Below are 22,842 nucleotides of genomic sequence, written 5' to 3'. Positions count from 1 at the left end.
CTATCACGCTCTGCTTGCTGCCAGACAGTGGTGGCAGTTCCACTGAAGCCTGTGTTCAAATTCAAAATATACAAGCTATCTGAGGAAATATACATCAGCGAATATATCAAACGTTAGCTATAGTTTAGGGCTGTCCCCAACTAAGGATTTGGATGGTCGACTATGATAGGCCAAAATTAGGCCGTTAGTCGACTATTGGTCGACTAATAATAATAATAAAAAAAAAAGTATAATATATTTTTATTATTATTATTATTATTTTTTTTTTGTATCATTCCATTTGGGCTGTGGGGGGTGCTTAATGTCTGAAGGAGTCGACTGAAGGCTTCTTGTCCTCTGCAAAAGCATGCAATTGGTCCACTGATGGATACATCTTGATATTTGTCTAGTCTAGTGTGTTCATTAGATGGTGAAATCCTCTTTCAGTGCCTCTGTGCCTGTTTTCGTAGTTAGTTAGCCTCTGGTATGCGTGCCATTAGCGTTAGACACGCTTCTAGGCCTCTTGTCTTTTGGAAAGAATGATACAAAATATTTTTTTTTTATTAAAAAAAAATATATATATATTTTTCTTTATTCGACTAAGAGGTTAGCAGTCAACTACAGCTCCCTTTGACCGATTAGTCGACTAATAGGGGTCAGCCCTAGTATAGTTAACAACGCAACAGATTGCAGATGATTCCGACAGCCGAGGTGATAACCTGTTTAAACGACGGGTCATGAACGAGCAGATGGGTGATCCCATTTAACACAACGTTGGTCAAACTCAAAAAGTGTTCACGCGGTCGGGTGGCGTAGCGGAGATTGCGCTCGTCACCAATGCAAGAGGCTGCTGCGGTCTCGACGACTCCCGGAGTCAGCATTGCCCTGCGGCTTAGTTGGGCCGGTCGTCATACTAACTCGTTTGGCTGAGTTAGCGGGAGGGAAGTCGTGGGTGGTAATCTGGCGTTGTGGACAGCGACGCCTACAGGTCAGGTCTGGGGGCGCCTGCTCAGCGAAAGGCAGGAAGTGGTGAAGGCAGCGTGACCTCCCACGCATTACGCTTCACCAATGAGAGTCCTCGCTGCCAGGTGAGAAAAGAGCCGCTGGTTGTCTCCACATGTGTCGGAGGAAGCATGTGGTGGACTTCAGGGTTCCCTTGTACCGACCAGTAGGAGGCACATGCGCACAACAACCAGGTAGGGGAGGGAGGGGGGGAATTGGCATAACGACTAAATTGGGATGGGAGGAAAAGCATAGAAAATCAGGCGGAGAAAAAGAGGATAAAAAAAATAAATTAAAAAAAATTGTTTTCACACTTGGCACCAATGTGCGTTCACACGCTACAAGGTGACGCGATGACCCTTCCTTCTTTTATAGTTTCCTTGTGTACCACCAGGAAGCTAGGCGGTCTATACAAAGCACACAGCCACAAACACACTAAGAGTGAGGAGAAGCATCAATAGTAGGGATGTCCGATATTATCAGCCGATATTGGCATTAAAATGTAATATCGGAAAATATCGTTATCGGTTTTCAAATATATATATATATTTTTTTTACATTTATTTAACCTTTATTTACCCAGGCAAGCAAGTAAGAACTAATTCTTATTTTATTTATTGTCAAAAGTATGCATAATGTTGCCTTAATTCCACGACAAGAGATATGTAATGTTAATTACCTGAAATTATTCCGTTTTTTGGGGGGGAAACCCTGCATATATCGGTATCGGTTGATATCGGTATCGGAAATTAAGAGTTGGACAATATTGGTATATGGGATAGCGGTAAAAAAGCCAATATCGAACATCCCTAATCAATAGTCTAATGCTTTGTTGTTGTTGTTGTTGTTGTTGTTGTTGTTGTTGTTGTTGTTGTTGTTGTTGTTGTTGTTGTTGTTGTTGTTGTTTTACACCCTGAAATTTGCCCACATCAGCATAAATCTTTTTATCCAGAAATAATAATCCATTATTAAAAAAAAAAAATCTTCTCAGTCAAGGACATTTAGATAAGTCAAGAGGACTTTCAGAAAACCCCATCCACCCCCCGCCCCCCGCCACATTATCTCCTATAAGACCGGGACAGAATGAATGAATGAATGAATGAAAACTTTATTTAACAGATTGCAGAATGGGTACAATACAGTACGGCTCAATACACACAATTGTTAAGGGGATGCAGACCAGAGAAAGACGTTTGTCTTGTTTACATCAGGGTCCCCCTTTTATTGAATTTTTTTCATTTAACCTTCATTTAACCAGACAGGTCAATTAAGAATAAATTCGTATGGGGCGGCTAAGTGGCGCAGTGGGCAAGGCGCTCGCCACTAGTGCAGGAGACGCTGGGTTCGAGCCCAGCTCCCGGCATTGCTACCAGCTTGGCTGGTCGTTCATACTGACACAATTGGCAGTATTAGAGGGTGGGAAAGCCGGTGGGGTGGGTCCTGGTCGTTGTAAAAACAGCGACTCCTACAGTTCGGTCGGGGCGCCTGCTCAGCGAGGAAAGGATCTAAGGGGGGTAGTGTGACCCTTCCACACGTTACACCCTCTCAGTGAGAGTCCGTGCTGCCAGGTGAAAAGAAGCGGTGGGCTGGCTAGACGTGTGTCGGAGGAAGCATGTGATAGCCTCCACTCTCCCAGACCGACTGTGGGGGGTAAGTGCGCAGCGACCAGGAAGGGGATTGGGAATTGGCATAACGACTAACATTGGGATGGGAGAAAAATGGAGGAAAAAGGAGGGGGAAAAAGATCCAAAAAATAATAATAATAATAAATTCGTATTTACAATGACGGCCTAACAGGGAAAGGGGACAAAAAAATAAACAACGAAATAAAATGACACGGTATGTAATACATGAAGCAGAACAGACTGATTGCAGTTAACAGGCATCTCGTTCCAACTTCCAACTGCCTTTCCTTCTTGACCGATGTGAGGCAGCAGGTCACTCTTCTTCTCACCGGCTTTTCCTTCCGGTTGAGCATCCGCGGAGCTAATGATGCTAATGATGGAGCATCGCCGTCGGTTGTGTGATAGTAAAGGGCTAACCTTCTGTGTTGTCACAGTGAAAGGGTTAACCGGCTGTCGTGTGGCAGTGAAAGGGTTACACCTTGACCTTGACAACACTGACCCTGATGTTGAAAGCTGTGTTTACTCCAGCAGGCTGTATTACTGGCCATAGTGTAACCGCAGCCTTAGAGAGCAGTCACGTATGGGATGTCAGCATGGTCGTACAGTTAGAATCTACGCTTGCTCATGTGGTGCAGGCCGCCGTAACGGTTATGAGGAGGAATGAACACCAGTCCCTCCAGTCCAATAATATGAGCCGTCTGTTCTCTGGGGCGAGCGAGCAGGGAGAGTTATCATCTGATCCATCTCACATTATCCACGTCGAGTGTGAGCTGCTACCCTCTGGCAGACCATGGAGTACAACCGTGTTTAAACCCTTTCACTAGCACACTGCAGAAGGTTAACCCTTTCACTACCACACTACAGACAGTTAACCCTTTCACTACCACACTACAGACGATTATCTAAATGGATGGATGGATTGATAGGACTCTCAGTTTTCAGATAAGCTTCTATGGACATAATTCCTATATTCCTTTTTCAGTCACTGTAAATCAAATACTGTTAAATGATTGTGCATATTGTATTGTGTGAGATGATGATGATGAATAAACTACTACCACTACTACTGCTGCTGCTACTATATAAAAAAAAATATATACCCAAAATAACAAATAATAATTACCAGGCCAAAGAGGCAGCAGCGTAACATTACGATGACCTCTTGGCCTGTTGCCTTGCGGTGTTCTGATGGAGAGACCACAGGGGGAAAGCATGCGCCCAGGCCGCCAGCCAAGCTGAAAGGGCATCATACCACTCTGGAAGCTCCACCAAAGGCCAACTCCTAAAAAAGCGCCAGGATGGGACCACACACTCTATGAGCTCATCAGCATCAGTCGTCACACGGGAGAGAGAGAAGCGCTCCCCGTGTCATACAGCATGTTACCGTGTTTGTGTGTAACCCAAAAGTTACACAAAAATGTACCAAAGAACATAACCTCAGCCTAGATTGTGTGAAAGAGTGGCCCTGATATCTCCCCGGGGAAACAATACCCCGCGGTCTATTCTCGGCACGAGCGTTGTTATCTCGGTCCTCTGCGTTCGCTCTTTCACTTCCACGGGGGGCGATTTCGCTGGTTGAGGTAAGGCAGACGATGTTTATGAAAGTGAATATTTGTTTGACAAGAGTAGGCACTGGCTGAAAAGACGAAAAAAAACAAAGCCATCCCAAACATCCTAATAAGTAGACAAAGAGACAGCGTGTTGGAGATTCAGAGAGGGGGGAAGAATCAGATGTCAGTCAGTGAGTCAGTCAGTCAGTCAGTGAGGATCAAGCCTATCCCCTTGGTGTTTTCATGGATAGCTTGGCCTTACTCTTGGTACTGAGAATATTAATGTCAATTCCTTCCGACACAGTGACCTTCTCAGGTCCCTAACTGCTAATTTAAAGCTTGGGTGCCACGTGTTCTAAGAATTCTTCACATACACACACAGTGAGTTATTCCTCTGGCCCAGGACAGTTCAGTCACCATCACGGTCAACATGCACCACACTACGGCTGGGCAATAATATACAGATATCTATAATCAGTATCGTCTACCTGTTATCATATGGTGTTTTTTTTTTATATTGCGATACGCAAACTATTGAGTCAGATTTCTCACAAAAGTATTCATGAAATACTGACACTGTAGTGTCACACAACCTATATCACCACCACGCACTCCAATATGACGAACAATGTTTGAACCTTTGATTTCTCACACATAAGCAGATATTACAATATATATCTGCGATTTGCGATATATCAACATCGAAGGAAATCCTTCTGAATATTGTAAGATAATTATTGTGAGATTGAATATTGTGAGTGAAGAATCTAAACGGTCCAGAAGAGACATGCGTGCTCAGTTTTAGGTCACGTTGTAACCATGATTCCACGATTCTGCTGCATCAATACCAGAAGCAGTCCTTCCTAGATTCGTTTTTTTTTTTTTTATCCACTTTTTCTCCCCATTTTCTATTTTTCTCCCATCCCAATTTTTCGTATATCCAATTCTTCCCTCCCCTGTCTCGAACGTTGCTAGACTATGCCTCCCACTGGTCGGCTGCACAGTGAGGATAGAAGCCTTGCATCACGTGTCCCCTCCGGTACACGAGGAGGCAGCTGTCGCATCTTTTCACTGCAGCAGCTCGAACTCTCAGTGGCGAGGAGTAACGCGTGGGAGGCTCACGCTGCCCCCGATACTTCCTGCTTCCGTCGCACCGGCGTCACCAAACCGACCTGTAGGAGTCGCTGTCCACAACGTCCGATCCCCACCCACCGGCTTTCCCACCCTCTAACACTTGCCAATTGTGTTAGTATGAACGACCGGCCAGCCGGTAGCAACGCAGAGAGCTGGGCTCGAACCCAGCGTCTCCTGCGTTAGAGGCGAGCGCCTTGCCCACTGCGCCACTCAGCCGCCCTTCCTAGATTAGTTCTATAGCACAGGGAACCTGAAGAACTAGACCATCACTGGAGCGTGTTAAGCTGGTGGACCAATGTTCCAGAGCAGCATAGATGAGATATATAAGGTTATCATTTACAGAGTAGGGCTTTATAAATATACATACCAATGATTACTGCGCCTGTCAGCCAGAGAAGCCCAACCGACCTTATCATAAAGAAAACAGCTATATATAAATACAGCTGTAGCTATCACTGGTAATAACCCTCAGAGCTGAGTGGGAAACAGAGTCTAGGGGCCTGAGTGTGGAGGCAGCAGCGTGTCTGCAAGGCACTCAACCCCCACACCTGCTCCAGTGGAGCTGCTCAGTGGCCAACAGTGCCAGACTGTGGTTGTAGTGGGCGGCTCCCAGGTGTGTGAATGTGTGTAACTGTGAGGCAGGGTGTTGCTGAAAATCTATGATCTCGAAAAAGAAAAAAAAAAAGAAAAAAAAGGCTAATAAAAAAAGGCCCACTGGCCTGGTCGTACTCACTGAAGGTCAGTGGGAGGTCAGCTAGACCTTGTGCGCGCAGCACGTGTATGAGAGAGAAAAAGGTTGGCTGTATCAGCGGCCCGCAGTATTACCTAAGCTCTATTTCAAGAGCCTCTAAATGTCCCCCCGAGTGGCCAGGGAGGTCTCAGTATCAGTCAGGCGCTACTAGCCACGGACTCACCCCGTTAACCTGCTCCTCCTCCTCTATCTCACCCGCCATGTGTGGGGTGTCCTGCTGCTCGTAGACTAGCTGTGGTAATAGCAGTCACTTCCTGGGGTTATTATAGCATTTAATAACACACTCTGGCCGGCTACAGTATCTCCTGGCTGTGACAGCGGGCCAAGCCTCATGTAACCTAGAGTGCAACTAGTCTTCTGCCCTCTGCTCAGACTCTCCATATAAATCACCACCTCTTTTCTTGTATTACTTGGCAACAACATGCTTGGTTATGTGCACCTGCTCTGTGCACGATTCACAGTATGTCATTATTTGCGTGCTTTATTTACAAAAATAGAAAAAACTAAAACATAGTTACAAACATGGGGGACCCTGATGTAAACAAGACGAAAGTCTTTCTCTGGTCTGCATCCCCTTAACAATAGTATGTATTGAGCTGTACTGTACTGTACCCATTCTGCAATCTGTTAATACACTTTTCAATCAATCAATCAATCAATCAATCAATCAACATAGCATCTCCCCTGGTCCAAACCCTAGTAGTAACACACCAGAGTCGTCTAGTGGTGGGGGGGAAATATCGATACATAGTAGTATCGCGATACTTTGCGTGGCGATACTGTATCGATACAGGGACGGCAAGTATAGATATTTAATTATTTATTTATTTATAATTAAAAAAAATATAATAATAAAAAAAAGTGTTTGTATATATTCTTTTTTGTATAAGGAAGTTGCATTGTTCATTTCAATTCCTGTAATAGTAAAGTAGTCCACACACACATGTGCATTCAGTTAAGTTGGAATATGACTGTAATACAAACAGTTCAGTTTGTCAGGTACATGCAACACAGATTACAGTGTTGACATCTGTCTGCTTGAGAAAATACCACGTTCTGCAATAAAAATGATTGAAGTGAGATGAACAGACTGAACTTTATTTTAGTAGATAAAACACGTTGACAACGTTTGACTTTGCAGTTGAAAAAAGGTAATAAAGCGCAATATATCGCAATATTATTATCGCAATACTCAGCATATCGCAATACTATCGTATCGTGACCCAAGTATCGTGATAGTATCGTATCGTGAGGCCTCTGGTGATTCCCACCCCTACCAGAGTCCGTGCAGTGTTTATTATTATCATTATGAGTCAGATAATACTAACAGTTCTCAAGTTCACCAGGCAGCCGTTAGTTCTCCAGCAATTGGCAGCAGTCCGTGCCCATGGTTGTGCAGCACTAGATGTCTGCTGGCACGAGGGACTGGCCAAGGCGGTGTGTGGACAGACACTGAAGAGGACTCTGGCGACTCACAGACAGTAGCCGGCTGCACGCCGCGCTGAAAGACCCAAGTCTCCTCAGGAAGACCAGCCTGCTCGGTCCCTTCCTGTCGTCTGACCAGTCCAGTCTACTGTTCAAGTGTACTCCCAGGAACTTGTAGGTCTCTTAACTCTTTGGAATAACCTGCCTCGAAACCTCTGCTGCATTTACAGTAGATTCACTTTTTAATTTTTTTTTTAATCTTTTTCCCCCTCCTTTTTCCTCCGATTTTCTCCCATCCCAATGTTAGTCGTTATGCCAATTCCCAATCCCCTTCCTGGTCGCTGCGCACTCTACCCCCCACAGTCGGTCTGGGAGAGTGGAGGCTATCACGTGCTTCCTCCGACACACGTCCAGCCAATCAACCGCTTCTTTTCACCTGGCAGCGCGGACTCTCACTGAGAGGGTGTAACGTGTGGAAGGATCACACTACCCCCCTTAGATCCTATCCGCGCTGAGCAGGCGCCCCGACCGAAACTGTAGGAGTCGCTGTTTACAACGACCCGGACCCACCCCGCCAGCTTCTCCCACCCTCTAATACAGCCAATTGTATTAGTGTGAATGGCCAGCCAAGCTGGTGACAACGCCGGAGCTGTGAGCTGGACTCGAACAGGCGAATCACAGTAGATTCACTTTTTAAAATAATCTTAAATTGTATTTTTTTATTATGTTTTTGGTAGATTTGTATTGGTTTTTACTACCGGGCAGTCCGTTAGAGAGAGAGAGAGAGAGAGAGAGAGAGAGGAAGAATGGGAGACAGAGTGGGGGGAAGACATTCGGCAAAGAACGCCGGGTCCGGGAATCGAACCCGGGTCGGCCGTGCCGCGACGCAGCGTGTTACGTGGTTCACCACTCGGGGGCGCCCCGTCTTAAATTGTATTTAACACTGTAAAGTATTATTATTATTATTATTATTATTATTATTATTATTATTATTATTATTATTATTATTATTATTATTATTATTATTATTATTATTATTATTATTATTATTATTATTATTATTATTATTATTTTGGTTTCTGTGCTTGCATGTCATTTTAGCCATCTTAATTGTTAGTTTCATTATGCATTGTGTGTTGAGCTGAGTTGACTTTGACTGTTTTACTGACTTTTAATTATTTTGTTTTGCAATAATAATTGTTTTTGTATGTTTTTTTTGTGTGTGGACCCCAGGAAGAGTAGCTGGTTGCTATGGCACCAGCTAATGGGGATCCGTAATCAAATCAAATCAAATCCCCCATCTCCACCTCCTCTCCTCGTATGGTGATGGTGAGTGGGGGGGGGGGGGCCCAACCCATGTTTGCGATCTGATTGGCCACTGACGTTTCTGGTCATGTGACATGTGCGCCCAATCGCGTGACACGACCATTTCCGCCTCGACCAGCAGCAAACTACCATAACGCCTACGATCCACACTCTAACCTTAACCAACCTCGAAAGAGTGCCTAAGCTTAACCGGCGAAAGAACTTGCCGTCACACGATAGGCGCGACCAGAAACGTCAGTGGCCAATCAGAGCGCAAAACGCGAACGCGGGAGCAAACATGAGTTGGGATAAGAATTTAGGGGGGGGGGGGCCTCCTCTTGCCTCCCCTAAAGTCCACCACCAGCTCCTTGGTGTCGCTGGTGTTGTTGAGTTGGAGGTGGTTGCTGTCGCACCACCCTGCGCAGCTCTCCACCAGGGGGCTCTGTACTCAGTCCACGTTGTCATCCATGATGTAACGGACGATGGAGGAGTCATCAGAGAACGTCTGTAGGTGGCGCATGCTCGTGTCGTGGCTGAGGTCAGAGAGGGTGAACACGCGGGAAGGGTGACAGGCAGCACGGCTCCCTGGTGGGGAGCACCGGTGTTGCTCACCTGCACATCGCACACAGGGCTGTTTAGACCGTTTGTCTATCTATGCTATAGTGTTATTCCGCTGTCCACTTGGTACTTGTATTACGCGACACGCATAAATAAAAAGGTCACACAAATTCCACAAATAATTGGTCAAATATCCGCCATTGAGGGAAGCAACCGTTGTGATTGGAGGATCACAAGAAAAGAGGCCGGGGTTTGAGGTGGATCAATTGTCTTTCCCGATATATCAGTGCATCCCTAGTGACGACTGTCTTCATCTCACCATCGATGATGCGTCAGTCGGCCGCCTGTGTTCTTCTTCTCACCTGAAGGGCCTGGTCTCTCTCCGTGGTGACAGAGCGCAGTAAGACGGTCAGCTCCTGCAGCTCTCTCTCTCCCTCCTTCAGCTCTGCCCGAGCCTGCCAGAAGAGCAGCACAGATCACACTATTAACAACTAGGGCTGTCAGGTTATCGCGTTAATTAGATTAATTAATTACACCGCAAATTATCGCGCTATGAAAATGTACTCAAAATTAATAAAAAAAATTTTTTAATAATTTTTCTTTTATTTATCTCATTCATTCAATAAAAACGTAGACTACACATTTACAGACTTTTTTTTATATGGTCCATTTACATGTCCTTGGTATCTGATTCTAGGGACATCTATGGATCTCAGGGAATGTATTCCCAGTGTCACAAATACTGTCTCTTACTAGGCTTGAGTAAATTGTAATGAACCAAATGAGAATATCAATAAATATTTTTTTTTATCTTTGACTGTGAATAACACTATGCTCAAATTGACCAGACCTGAAAAATCTAAGCAAATTAATAGATGGAAGATGATTAAACAGAAGGTTTTGTAGATACAGTACTGAATTCTGCCATCCGGACAGATAAATAATAAATAATAAATAATTAAATAATAATAAATAAATAATTAGATAAATTAGATAAATTTTTTTAATCGCCTGACAGCACTATTAACAGCTAACCCCTCTTCATGTGGACCCTCTGGACAGCAGCACAGGGAGAGAGGATCATCATATCATTGTGTTGTATTTGTAAGTGAACGGATGAAAGCAGCCTCACCTGGTCCCTGGCCTGTGTGAGGCCCTGTATTAACTGTTCGCTGGCCAGGTAGTGTTCAGCCTTGGCGTCCTCCAGGCGCCGCTGCCCCTCCAGCTCCACCTGCACACGCCTCTGCTCCAGAGCCTGCTCCCGCGCCACGCCGGCACCCAGCTGCTGCTTGTACCTGGGAGGGACCCACACATATCACAACACATTAAATCTACATTATTTGCATTTGTCGGCTAAAATAAATGAATGGATTTTAGGTAGGGATGCTCGATATTGGCTTTTTTACCGATACCGATATTCCGATATTGTCCAACTCTTAATTTCCGATACCGATATCAACCGATACAGATATATGCAGGGTTTTCCCCCCAAAGAAACTGAATAATTTCAGGTAACTAATAATTTCACTGGATGCATTCAAAAGGCTTTCTAAATCTAAGCATTATCTGTGCAAAATATGATCATTAAAAAAGTGAAAATTAACATTACATATCTCTTGTTGTTGAATTAAACCAACATGCATACTTTTGACAATAAATAAAATAAGAATTGGTTCTTACTTGCTTGCCTGGGTAAATAAAGGTTAAATAAATGTAGTAAAAAAAAAAAAATGTATTGTTTATTTAATTTTTTTTTACCGATACCGATATTTTCCGATATCACATTTTACGGCCGATATCGGCTGACCGATATTATCGGACATCCCTAATTTTAGGGGTGTAAAGGTACACGTATCCGTACCGAACCGCTTCAGTGTGTACCGTACCGAACGCGTCTATTCGAATCCTAACGCATTTATGCTTCTTCCGCGTTTGCGCTTTTTGCGCTCTGATTGGCCACTGATGTTTCAGGGTCGCACCAATCGTGTGACGCCTGTTTCTTTCGCCGGTTAAGCTTAAGGCACTCTTTCGAAGTTGGTTAAGGTTAGAGTTTGTCTTTAGAGCAGGGCGATAGAACGCCTGCCCTGATTCCAAACTCTAACCTTAACCAACTTCGAAAGAGTCGCCTATAAGCTTAACCAGTGATAAACTAGGCCAGGGATCGGCAATAGGCGGCCCGCGGGCCAACATTGGCCCGCCAGCAATAATTTCTGGCCCGTCAGATTATTTTGAGAATATGATATTTATTTGACGCACGGGAAATATTCACTCGGGACGCCAAGGTGTCTTTTATTGTGAAGCTGTATCTATCTACCGGCAGTCATCAAAAGCATGTCTGTCACTATAGCCAATTGAAATGCTAGAAATGGTCAGGTGGACTGGGAGAACCAATGGAATAGTCCCACCGGGCCCTGTGTCTTTCCCTAACACACTTTCACTTCCGCGTTCGAGATGCGACTCGCGAGCGAGTTGAAGAAAACAAAACAAACATCTTTGGATAGATTCTTTGCAACGGGGAAATATAACGCTTCTTTTAATAAACAGGAGCCATACTTAAAATACGGGTTTATCGTAACAGGTCGGTGATTCTTGCGTGCCGAGCCGACGTCCTCTCTGCATAATATGTGGCGACAACAACAACAACAACAACGAGGCAAGTTGGCAGATAAAGTAGCTGCATTCAACGCCAATCTGGAATTGGAGGGCGGCGAGTGGATATGACATGTTTCAAACATTAGCAGGGATTTTGGAGGACTTAACAACAAACAAGGAGGTATGGTGAGTCGTGTTTTCATGCATTCTGATCTGTTCATCACCCGCCGGTGTTCTGCAAAATTCTACTCTTCCTCGAATTCTGCTGCCAGCACTCCTGCGCGCAGAACACCGGCGCCGCGGTGATCTGCAACAGCTGAGAGCTGTTCATGAATGAATGGATGAGTGAGAACTTTGTTTGGCGGATTGCAGAGTGGGTGCAGTGCAGTGCGGCGCAGTGCACACGGTTGTTGGGGGGATGCAGACCAGAGAAAAACGTTTGTCTTTTTTCAATATCAGTATATTAAATTAGCCATTGTTTTTGATCCTGGCCCGCGAAGCAAGGGCTTGGGGAAAATCTGGCCCGCGGCAAAACCTAATTGGCGACCCCTGAACTAGGCGTTAGGTAGTTTGCTGCTGGTCGAGGCGGAAATGGGCGCGTCACGAGATTGGGCGCACATGACACATGACCAGAAACGTCAGTGGCCAATCAGATCGCACCAGAAACGGCAGTGGCCAATCAGATTCGCAAAAACACGAACGCGGAAGCATAAATGCGTTAGGATTCGAATAGACGCGTACCGAACGACTGTGTAGTCGTACCGAACGAATACAACGGTATGTTAACCACTAGCGACCGCCCACCAGGGGCTGTTTTTTTCACAATCTAATATAATAATAATTATTACTTAATAATTTTACAAGTCGATTATTAATTTTAATATAGAATATTCGTTGACAGCCCTACAAGTACAAGTAGTTACTGCACACTACATCACCCCTGAGTGGAACATGGAACGCCAAACTTTCCCCCACTGTACCGAAAACCCGTACCGAACCGTGACTTCAAAACCGAGGGGTACGTACCGAACCGTGCTTTTTGTGTACCGTTACACCCCTATTGGATTTACAGCTAAAGTCCCCCCCCCCATCCCCTCTGAGCTCAGAGTGTCCCCCCTCACCTCGCTGTCTCCCCCCCTCACCTCTCCGTCTCCCCCCTCACCTCTCCGTCTCCCCCCTCACCTCTCCGTCTCTCCCCCTCACCTCTCCGGCTCCCCCCGGCTCCTCTCTGTCTCCCCCCCTCACCTCTCCGTCTCCCCCCGGCTCCTCTCCAGTTCGGTCCTGAGTTTGGCCTCTCTCTCCTGCAGGGTCAGCAGCTCTGTGTCCTTGACGACCGTCTCCGTGGAAACCTGATTGATGTACTTGTCCCAGGCGCCGCGGGTCGTCTCGACCTCGGTGCGGAGCCTTCAGAAGGATTCAAAACACAACCACGCACAGACGATTACGTAAGCCATGCACCAGACAGAGAGAGAGAGAGAGAGAGAGAGAGAGAGAGAGAGAGGGAGAGAGAGACACACACACACACACACACAGGCTGTCCCCGAAGCCTTTGGGATTCGAACGTTCAAATTTTTTTATAAATAAATATATAAATATTCTTTTTTATTATAATTTTTTTTCCCTCAAACTAAATCCTCAATTTGAATAAAGTGATTAATCTGATTAAATTAGTTTTTTTTTTTTATTAAATCAACTTTCCAGCCCCAGACCCAGCCCAGGGGAGAAGCCCCAGCCCAACTAAATCAACTAAACCAACGTTCTTTAATGAATATAACGCATCCGTTTCTTTTAATACTATAATATTAGTGTAGCCTAATCTTTATCTGCAACTGTGAAGAAAAACCCCATTGGTTTAAACAGAATTAATAGAAAAGGTTTAAAAAATAAAATAAATGTATTAAAAAAAATTCAAATTCAAATGTTGATTTAGAATTCTAACGCCAACTTAACGAACAAAGGTTCGAACGTTCGAACGTTTGGGCTCAGCCCTAACACGCACATACACACGCACACACACACACACACACACACACACACACACACACACACACACACACACACACACACACGCACACACACACACACACACACACACACACACACACGCACACACACACACACACACACACACACACACACACACACACACACACACACAGGAGACGATGGCCTTGGAGCGGTGCTTAAATCATCAACACTGTATAGAGGCGGTACAGGAAAAGATGTACAAACACTACTCCATCATTGTTATCATGTACCTAAACAGGCTCACCTCTCTATCCTCGTGTCCTTCTCTGCCAGTGTCTCCCGGTGGCCCCTCTGTGCCCGGCCCGTCTGGGCAGCCGCAGCCTCCGCGGCCCCCTGCAGGCTGACCATGTGGGCCTCGGCCCTCCGCAGCTGCTCCACGTGAGCCTTCTGCTGGGCCTCCAGCCGGGCATCACGCTCCCTGAGGGCCCCGTCCTGGTCCCTGTGTCTGGAGGGGGGGGGGGGGGGGGGGGGAGGGGGAGGGGGGGGGGGGAGAGAGAGAGGGGGGGGGGGAGAGAGAGGGGGGGGGGGGGGGGGGGGGGAGAGGGGGAGAGGGGGAGAGAGAGGGGAGAGGGGGGAGGGGGGGGAGAGAGAGAGGGGGGGAGAGGGGGGGGAGAGGAGGAGAGGGGGAGAGGAGAGGGGGGGAGAGGAGGGGGGGGGGGGGAGAGGGGGAGAGGAGAGGGGAGAGAGAGAGGGGGGAGAGGAGGGGGGGAGGGGGGAGAGAGAGAGGGGGGGAGAGGAGGGGGGAGGGGGGGGAGAGAGAGGGGGGGAGAGGAGGGGGGAGGGGGGAGAGAGAGAGGGGGGAGAGGGGGAGAGAGAGGGGGGGGAGAGGAGGGGGGAGAGAGAGGGTGGGAGATGAGAGAGAGAGGGGGGGAGAAGGGGGAGAGAGAGTGGAGAGGGGGGAGAGGAGGGGGGAGAGAGAGGGGGGGAGAGGGGGAGATAGAGTGGAGAGGGGGAGAGGAGGGGGGAGAGAGAGAGAGAGAGGGGGGGAGAGAGAGGAGAGAGAGAGGGGGATTGAGAGAGAGAGAGAAAGGGGGGAGAGGGGGAGAGAGAGCGAGACGAAGACAGACAGACAGACAGAAAGGGAGATAGAGAGACAAACAGACAGAGATAGACAGACAGTCAGACATAGAGAGACACACAGTGAGACATACAAACAGAGAGAGAGACAGAGACACATAGAGGGAGAGAGAGAGATAGAGAGAAAGAAAGAGAGACAGACAGACAGACAGACAGACAGACAGACAGACAGACAGACAGACAGAGACAGAAGGGGAGATAGAGAGACAGACAGAGAGAGAGAGAGACAGACAGACAGACAGACAGACAGACAGAGAGAGAGAGACAGACAGATATTAGGTCATGCTGACCTGGAGGCCACAAACCTCTAGCCATTAAATAAGGAAGGACGGAGCGATGATAAATAACAATAACGTGATCTACTGTAAGTGCATCCAGCAGTCTGTCTGTATGTATAATGCAGCAGCGCCACTCACTTTCTAATGTGATTGTCTGACTCTTTCTGTAGTTTGCCCTCCGTCCGTTTCAGCTGCTCCTCGAGCTCTTTGATCCTGGGAAGGCGTCAAAAATGTTTATCGATACACACAATAATACGGCAATATTTATAAGTCTTGTTGGCCTTGAAAATCATCAGGTAATCGATTTTTGTATTATCGTATGTCAATCAATCAAAGTACGATTGATTTCCTTTACATTTTATTGCCCCGAGGATACTGTGTACTCTTTTCACAGTTGTCCATTGAAATAAGAACAGGTTGACAAAGCACATTATATTGATATGTCACATGTCGTAGATAGCAATAATCCAATATCATCACCATCCACTGCTGCCAGACATCCAACTAGAACTAACAGGAACCCAAGGAGGACAATAACACTACCGTATGTATACCTTATGTGCACCTTATGTGAATACTGCACCTTATGTGAATACTGCACCTTATGTGAATACTGCACCTTATGTGAATACTGCACCTTATGTGAATACTGCACCTTATGTGAATACTGCACCTTATGTGAATACTGTGATACTGTGAACACTGTATACTTCAGTTAGTTAGGCAGTAAATTATAACACTAGCTCATGCATACTGCACCTTATGTGTCCAAGCACACGCCAACATTTTGGGAAATTAGCTCATCGTCTTCTCCAGTTTCCTCTCTGTGCGTTCAGTAGAAAGCTATCTGGCTGGACGTTAGCCTAGCTTAGCACAACGAATGGAAGCGGACATGTACCGGTAGCCTATACGGGAGAGGTGTTAGTTGGACAATGCGTAGGCTAACCGGCCATGTCCGCTTCCATTCATTGTGCTAAGCTAGGCTAACGTGCAGCCAGATAGCTTTCTACTGAACGCACACAGAGAGGGAACTGACATCTATCTTCTTGTCTCTCTCTGGAGAAGACGGTGAGCTAATTTCCCAAAATGTTGGCGTGTTCCTTAACCCCTGACTGCTCCCGATGAGTAGGTCGGCACCTTGCATGGTCGCCTCCGCCGTCGGTGTGTGAATGTAGTGAGTGAACGGGTAAAATGTGAGGCATAAGTTGCAAAGCGCTTTGGATAAACGCCGCTATAGAAACTCAGTCCATCATCCACTGTGCAGCGAGAGCCGGCGTGCGTATCGCTCCATTATTATTTAAATCGTTTTTATTGGTTTAACAACATTATATACATACATACAAACATACAATACATGACTACATATAACCACACAATACCTAAAATAAATGAAAAATAAAGTAGACAAAAAGAGAAAAAGAAAAGTAATAATAATAATAATAATAATTGTAACTGAGGGGTACAATTCCCTGACTGTATTACTAGATATGATACTTACTACCACTACCTTTGTACTTAATATTCGGCCACCCAGTACACGGCATAAATATATTATCATGAACACTCTCACGTAGATGAAACGGATCCAACACAAATGTACGAATTAGAAATAGGTCTTTATTGCCTACACAGCGATGGTGTGTAGACTAAACACTCAATCACTTAATTACATTTATGAATTGAAATAGTATGCACTTTTATGGCAAGGAGTATTCGTCGGTATATCAATAGATAATGTCCAATCTCTGAAGGCGCAGGTGGTAAATATACGACCTGGAATAGTTAAGGAATAACAGCAATGATACTTTAATGATTATAGGCTGGATACACTAGAGGGGGTTAATCCGGTCGCTTGTAAGCCGACAGGAGTAGGAGGGGGGGGGGGGGTAGAATCCAGCTGCCTCGTCCGGCCAAGGGTATCCCAGGAGAACCCACTGTAGTGCCGTTCAATGCGCCGGCGATCCTTGGACCACAGATGAAAGCAGGTGGACTCTTTGTGGGCCGGCTCTCTCCGGTCCACGGGGGAGAGATGTGGAGAGACCTCGTCTTGCAGAGCGTCTCCTCACCTTGTGTCCTCTCCAGGGGGGGGGTTCCAACACACGGTAGTGTCGGGGGTCTTTATCCATAGAATAATCAAAGTATCCAAAGCATAATCCGTGCCTGGGAAGGCGGGCTGTCGTCGGTAGAATAATCCGGTATACAGGTCCACTCGCTCGTCGGCTCTGGGGCTCCTCGGGTGCAGCTTCACATAGGGTCAACCACCCTGGGTAAGCAGCCAGTTCTCTGCCCGAAACGATGGGGTACTGACTACGGTAGTATTCTCACCGCACGAAGCACTATATATTAACAGACTATTATTAGCTTAATAGACTACGTCCAACTCGACGATATAGTGCCAAATATGACTATTCAAATATTAATATACACGATGTCTCAATACCGATGGTAGGCGAACTTGGCCTTACTCCCACACGTGGCATCGCGGGGAGGCTTTACGTCTGTGACTCTATTGGAGGGTAAGAAACTGGACTGAAAAAGGAAGTCCTACTTTAGTAGCGCAGTATATATACGCACTATGAACAAATAGTCCCATTAGTGGTGCGGTAGCCAAATTCCTACGCGGAACTAGGACTTGTTCGTACATGTCGAGCGGTACGTTTGAACTGGGTCTGAGGGGTATGGCAGCCTGGCACCAAGGTCTCGACCAATAGTAGAATGGAGACTATTATGGGATGTTCAGTAGGCTAGAATGGATATTCAATGCATATTGTACAAGGAATATACAAGGGATATCAGGGAATATTAGAGAATATACAAATACAATTAAATATATATATATAAATAAATATATATATTCGGTTTAATCTGGCCCTTCACAACAGCCACCCCCTGAATAGGTCCCGGACCTAATCAGTTAAACAGAGACAGATTAATCGCGTTGTCTATTTACACATAAGGGTTTGCTGTAGGGGTCAGTCAACTTCACAAAGTCATAGGGTTGTAGGGTCATGGTCATCATCGATTGTGTCTGGGAGTCGAGGCAGTTCTATGAGCCTTGCCACGGGACGGGTGTAAGTGCGACCCTGGACGAGCACTTCAGCTGCTCGGACCTTGCCGTCGGCACCGGTGATCACTTTGCTTACGCGGCCGGCCGGCCACATAGCTCTGGGCAGTGATTGATCAATAATCATGACGACTGTTCCTTCTGTCAAATTGTCTCTCTCCTTTACCCACTTCTGGCGGATCTGTAGAGACGGTAGGTAGTGCAGTAGGAAACTGTTCCAAAACTTGTCGGCTAATACTTGGCTGTACCTCCACATTCGTCGGCCGTTCGCTTCTTCAGGCCGGTACATTGTCTGGGGTAATGTGGGATCTAGCCGCCCCATCAGGAGTGTGTTGGGGGTAACTGGGTCGATATCCGGTAGATTGGGGGCTCTGCGTAGGCGACCACCCACTCTGATGAGGGTATGAGCGTCGCTCTCGGGGGCCAGATGAATTAATCTGCTGTCGGATGGGACGGGCTTTCCTCCCTGTAGACAGGCCAATTCATCGGGGAACGAGTCTCTCTGGGCTCGCTGCAGTAGAAGCAATTCTGCTTCCTCGTAGTTAGCCGCTGACATATCAGCGGGGGACTTGCACTCCGGGTGGTACCGCAGGAATGTTCTTTGTTGTGCACTCTCGATGGACGTGCAATCGTTTATGTTAGGGTCGGTGGAGGCTACGGTGCTCAATCCACAGAACACAGACTTCTTAATTTCCACCTCCTCTGGACTGGCTTCCCTCGGGATAGGCATGGGCCACTGTCCTTCTGGGAGTCTTAGGAATGCGGGGCCGTCACTGTAGACATTGCGACGGGTGAGGTCATCCAGGGGCATCCCCCGGGTGATGACGTCAGCTGGGTTCTGTTTTGTATCAACGTAGCGCCACTCTGTTTCTCCGGTTAACTCTTCGGTTAAGTCTTGAATCTCGGTGACTCTGACTCCCACGAAGACTTTGTACTTGCATGAGTCCGATTTGATCCAGGCGAGTACCGTCGTGGAATCTGACCACAGGATTGTTCTAGACACCGGTATGGTGAGCTCACGTTGGATGAGCGTGGCTAGGTGCGCTCCGGCTAGGGCTGCGCAGAGCTCTAGACGTGGGATAGATTGTTGCTTGCGTGGGGCTACTCTCGAGCGGGCGAGGACAAATGCTGTGTAGATCTCTCCCCCTTGGTCTTGGGCCCGCAAGTAGGCTACTGATCCGTATGCGACCTCTGAGGCGTCACTGAAGACGTGTAAGTCCATTTTACATGTCTCTGGCCTCACCGTGGGTGGGAAGTAGCTTCGGCGCATATTAACGCCTGGGAGTGAGTGGAGCTCCATCTCCCACTCTCTCCAGGTGGATGCAAGGTGTGCGGGAATGGGGTCGTCCCAGCCCTGGTCCTTGTCCCACAATGCTCGTACAATCATTTTTGCCCTGGTGGTGTACGGTAGAATACATCCTAGCGGGTCATATTGTCGAGCGAGTGTTGTGTACACACTCCGTCTGGTGGTCGGCGCCGCCGCCGGCCTTCCCTGCTCCGTAGTCAGGGGCTTGTGTCTGTAGTGAAGCGAATCTGTTTTGAATCGCCACACCAATCCCAGGGTCATCTCCTGGGCTTCTCCCGGGATTGTAGCCATCCAGGTCTCGCTGCTGGCTGCCTTGTCCTCGGAGGAGAGGCTGCGCAGTACTTGCGGATCGCTGCTGGCCCACTGCCTGAGATCAAAGCCGCCTTTGATCAATGAGGCGCGGAGTTTAATCAGGAGAGCCTCGGCTTCTTCCTGGGTTGAAAGGCTTTGTAGACAGTTGTCTACGTAGAAGCTGTTCTTTACGCTGTGTCGGACCTCTTCGTCCGCTGCTGGGTCCTCTGCTACATGTTTCTGTAGTGCAAATGTCGCACAGTAGGGGCTGCACGTCGTTCCGAAGGGGAGGACTTCCCATTGGTAGATGGCTGGGTGCTCATCTCCTGGCTTCTCTCTCCATAGGAACCGTAACAGGGGCTTGTCCGCCTCTACTAATCTCACCTGCAGGAACATTCCTTTAATGTCCCCGCTGATGGCCACCTTTTCCTGGCGGAAGCGGAGTAGAACGCCGAGTAGGGAGGGGCCGAGTGTGGGACCGGGCAGTAACTCTTTATTTAGATTTTGGGATCCGATCTGGTAGCTGCAGTTAAATACTATGCGGTCTTTACCGTTGTGATGGACCTTGTGGTGGGGCACGTACCACGATTCAGTGGTCTGGTCAGCCTCTTTAATGTCCATCTTTGTGACGTGTCCCGCTGTGATGAGCTTCTCAATCTCAGCGCGGTATACACTCTCTTGGGCGGGGTTCTTGGCTAAGCGCCGCTCCGTGTTCAGCAGGTACCGTTCTGTGGCGTCTGTCTTGGCGTGGAAAGTAGGCATTCCTTCTCGCCGCAGGAGTGGCGTGGCGTATCTCAACACGCCGTTGACCGGGACTCTCTTGGTCCCTGTCTCGAGGAGGTGAATTGCGTAAATGTCATCTTTAGAGCGAATGTCTTTCTTTCCGTTCTTAAAGGGCATTTGTTCCAAGGTCCATAGCCGCTCTACGTGTTGCAGGAGTGCGGTTTCTCCCTCTGTGACTCGGGAGTGGCGACATCTAGTGGTTGTACTTCGGTTGAGAGATTTGGCGAGCGGGCCTTGGAGAGTCCATCCCAAACGGGTCTCGACTGCTGCAGGGCAGCCTCGGGGTCCGGTATGAACCCGGTCTATCGGGACAATGAGGTCTGCATGGTCGGAGCCTATCAACAGGGTCGGCATAGCATTGTCTATGAGCGGGATCGGTAACTTGCGCAGATGTGCATATTTCTCCATCAGCTTGGCGACGGGGTATGTGTACCGCGACAGTCCTATTTCTTGGCTGGTGAAAGCGTCTGCAATCTGGTACCGTCGCTCAGGCTGGCCGCTTGCTGCGATAGAGAATGAGACATTCTCGCCCTTTATCGTCTTCAAATCTCGTCTTATTGTCCGAATTGTCATTTGGGTTTCGCTTCCCCGCAGCCCTAGCTGGGCCGCAGCGGAGGCGAGCAGCAGGGTCTTCTCTGACCCGTCATCGAGGACGGCGTAAGTGTCCAGGACTTTATTCTGGTAGCTTAGTGTCACACGCACTACTTTTAGGAGTACTCGGGCTCCACTGCTGCTGGCGGGATCGATGTACATGACGCTCGCTTTGCGGCTGGATGGTGCAGGTGAAGGGCGCCGTCTGTTACTGTCGTGAAGTATGTCCAGATGGGCTCCATCGCACTTGGTGCACCTTTTCTTTAAGCGGCATTCGGCTGCCATGTGTGAGCGTGCACAGCGAAAACAGCGCTTGTTGGACTTTATCCATTGACCTGCTTCCTCCGCGTTCAGCTTGGGGAAGGAGTCACATTGCGCTAGCCAGTGTTCTTTCTCACAGTAGGGGCACACTATCTTCCACTTCTCCGTTCTGGAGGGGGTACTGTGGCTCCTGCTGCTCGGTACTGACTCCGATTGGTGCATCACAGTCACCGATCTTCTTCCATCATTTAGTCGTCTGGTTCCTTCTCTGGAGCCAGGGGTGCTCCGTCCGAATGTATCTAGCCGTAGGCTGCTGACTTCTCTCGCCAGGAAGTCTGCTAGATCGAGAAGGTTCGGTTTGGGGCCATTCGGGTCTCTGTGGTCCCTCTGCCGCCTAAAGCGCTCCTGACGAGCGGGCGGCAGCTTCTCCAGGATCCTTTCCACATTTGAGTTGGCGTAAAGTTCATGCCTCCCCTTCTCTCTTTGCGCTCCCAACATCCCTACCAGGGACTGCACTCTGATGGACAGGTCGTCCAGTGCTCGATTGTCTATTGCTGGGGGTAAGCGGTCGATGTGTCGGATCTCCTGGATCACGTAATCCCATATGCGCCCATACCTCTGGTCCAATGCTACCAGCGCTGCTGTGTATGGGGTGGTGGAAGTCGCGTAGGCGAGCGCTATATTATGTGCGCGGGGTACCTTTAAGTGCTTCAGTAGGATGGCGTATTTGTGGCGTTCATCCAATACATCCACCAACATGGTCTCCAGACACATGCGGAGTTCTGTATACTGGGCCCGGTTCTCTTGGGTGAAGTCGGGTACCATAGGCGTGCCAATGTATGACGCTGACTGTGGATACATCGGCGAGCGTTGGGGGAGAGGCCTCCTAGGCGAGTCTCCTCCCGCTCCTTGGTATGGGCTGGTACCGGCAGTGTACCATGGCCCGCTTGTCCAGGTGCTGTTCCTCGGTGCGGGTCGTGCGTCGTGCTCACCCGTGTATAGAGTCGGGGGTCTGTAGCGCAGCTCCGCGGGAGTATAGCCTGGGCTGTACCGGACCTCCTGGTCCGGTAGAGTACTGTGCTGTCTTCGGGCGTGGTTCTCCTCCTCTTCCTCTTCGTCTTCAGTTAGGTCATCCAGTGCTTGTAGTCTCTGGTTTAGCCTCTCCACAGGATATGCTGCTCCTTCCCGGTTGCTAGGTCTCGCTTGGACCGGTGGGGGGAGGTGGTCTGTGGGGGGTATAGA

At 47.9% G+C, this 22,842-nt stretch overlaps 1 protein-coding gene across 1 annotated transcript in view; it reads right to left on the bottom strand.

The window, feature by feature from the left end:
- The window catches only part of LOC311236340 (coiled-coil domain-containing protein 57-like), a gene marked incomplete at both ends in the record, with an annotated part of 100,402 nt that overhangs the window by 43,186 nt on the left and 34,374 nt on the right, over positions 1 to 22,842 (bottom strand). Inside the window, 5 exons of the mRNA XM_084338414.1 lie at positions 9,692 to 9,784; positions 10,462 to 10,624; positions 13,167 to 13,325; positions 14,194 to 14,394; positions 15,443 to 15,517. Coding sequence (XP_084194540.1) covers positions 9,692 to 9,784; positions 10,462 to 10,624; positions 13,167 to 13,325; positions 14,194 to 14,394; positions 15,443 to 15,517 — 691 coding nt within the window. The remainder of the gene's footprint in view (positions 1 to 9,691; positions 9,785 to 10,461; positions 10,625 to 13,166; positions 13,326 to 14,193; positions 14,395 to 15,442; positions 15,518 to 22,842) is intronic.

Source organism: Notolepis coatsorum (assembly GCF_963971535.1).
Source record: "Notolepis coatsorum genome assembly, contig: SUPER_10_unloc_2, whole genome shotgun sequence".
Lineage (NCBI taxonomy): Eukaryota > Metazoa > Chordata > Actinopteri > Aulopiformes > Paralepididae > Notolepis > Notolepis coatsorum.
Note: the sequence above shows the minus strand (reverse complement) of the source record. Positions and strands in the feature narration are given on the sequence as shown.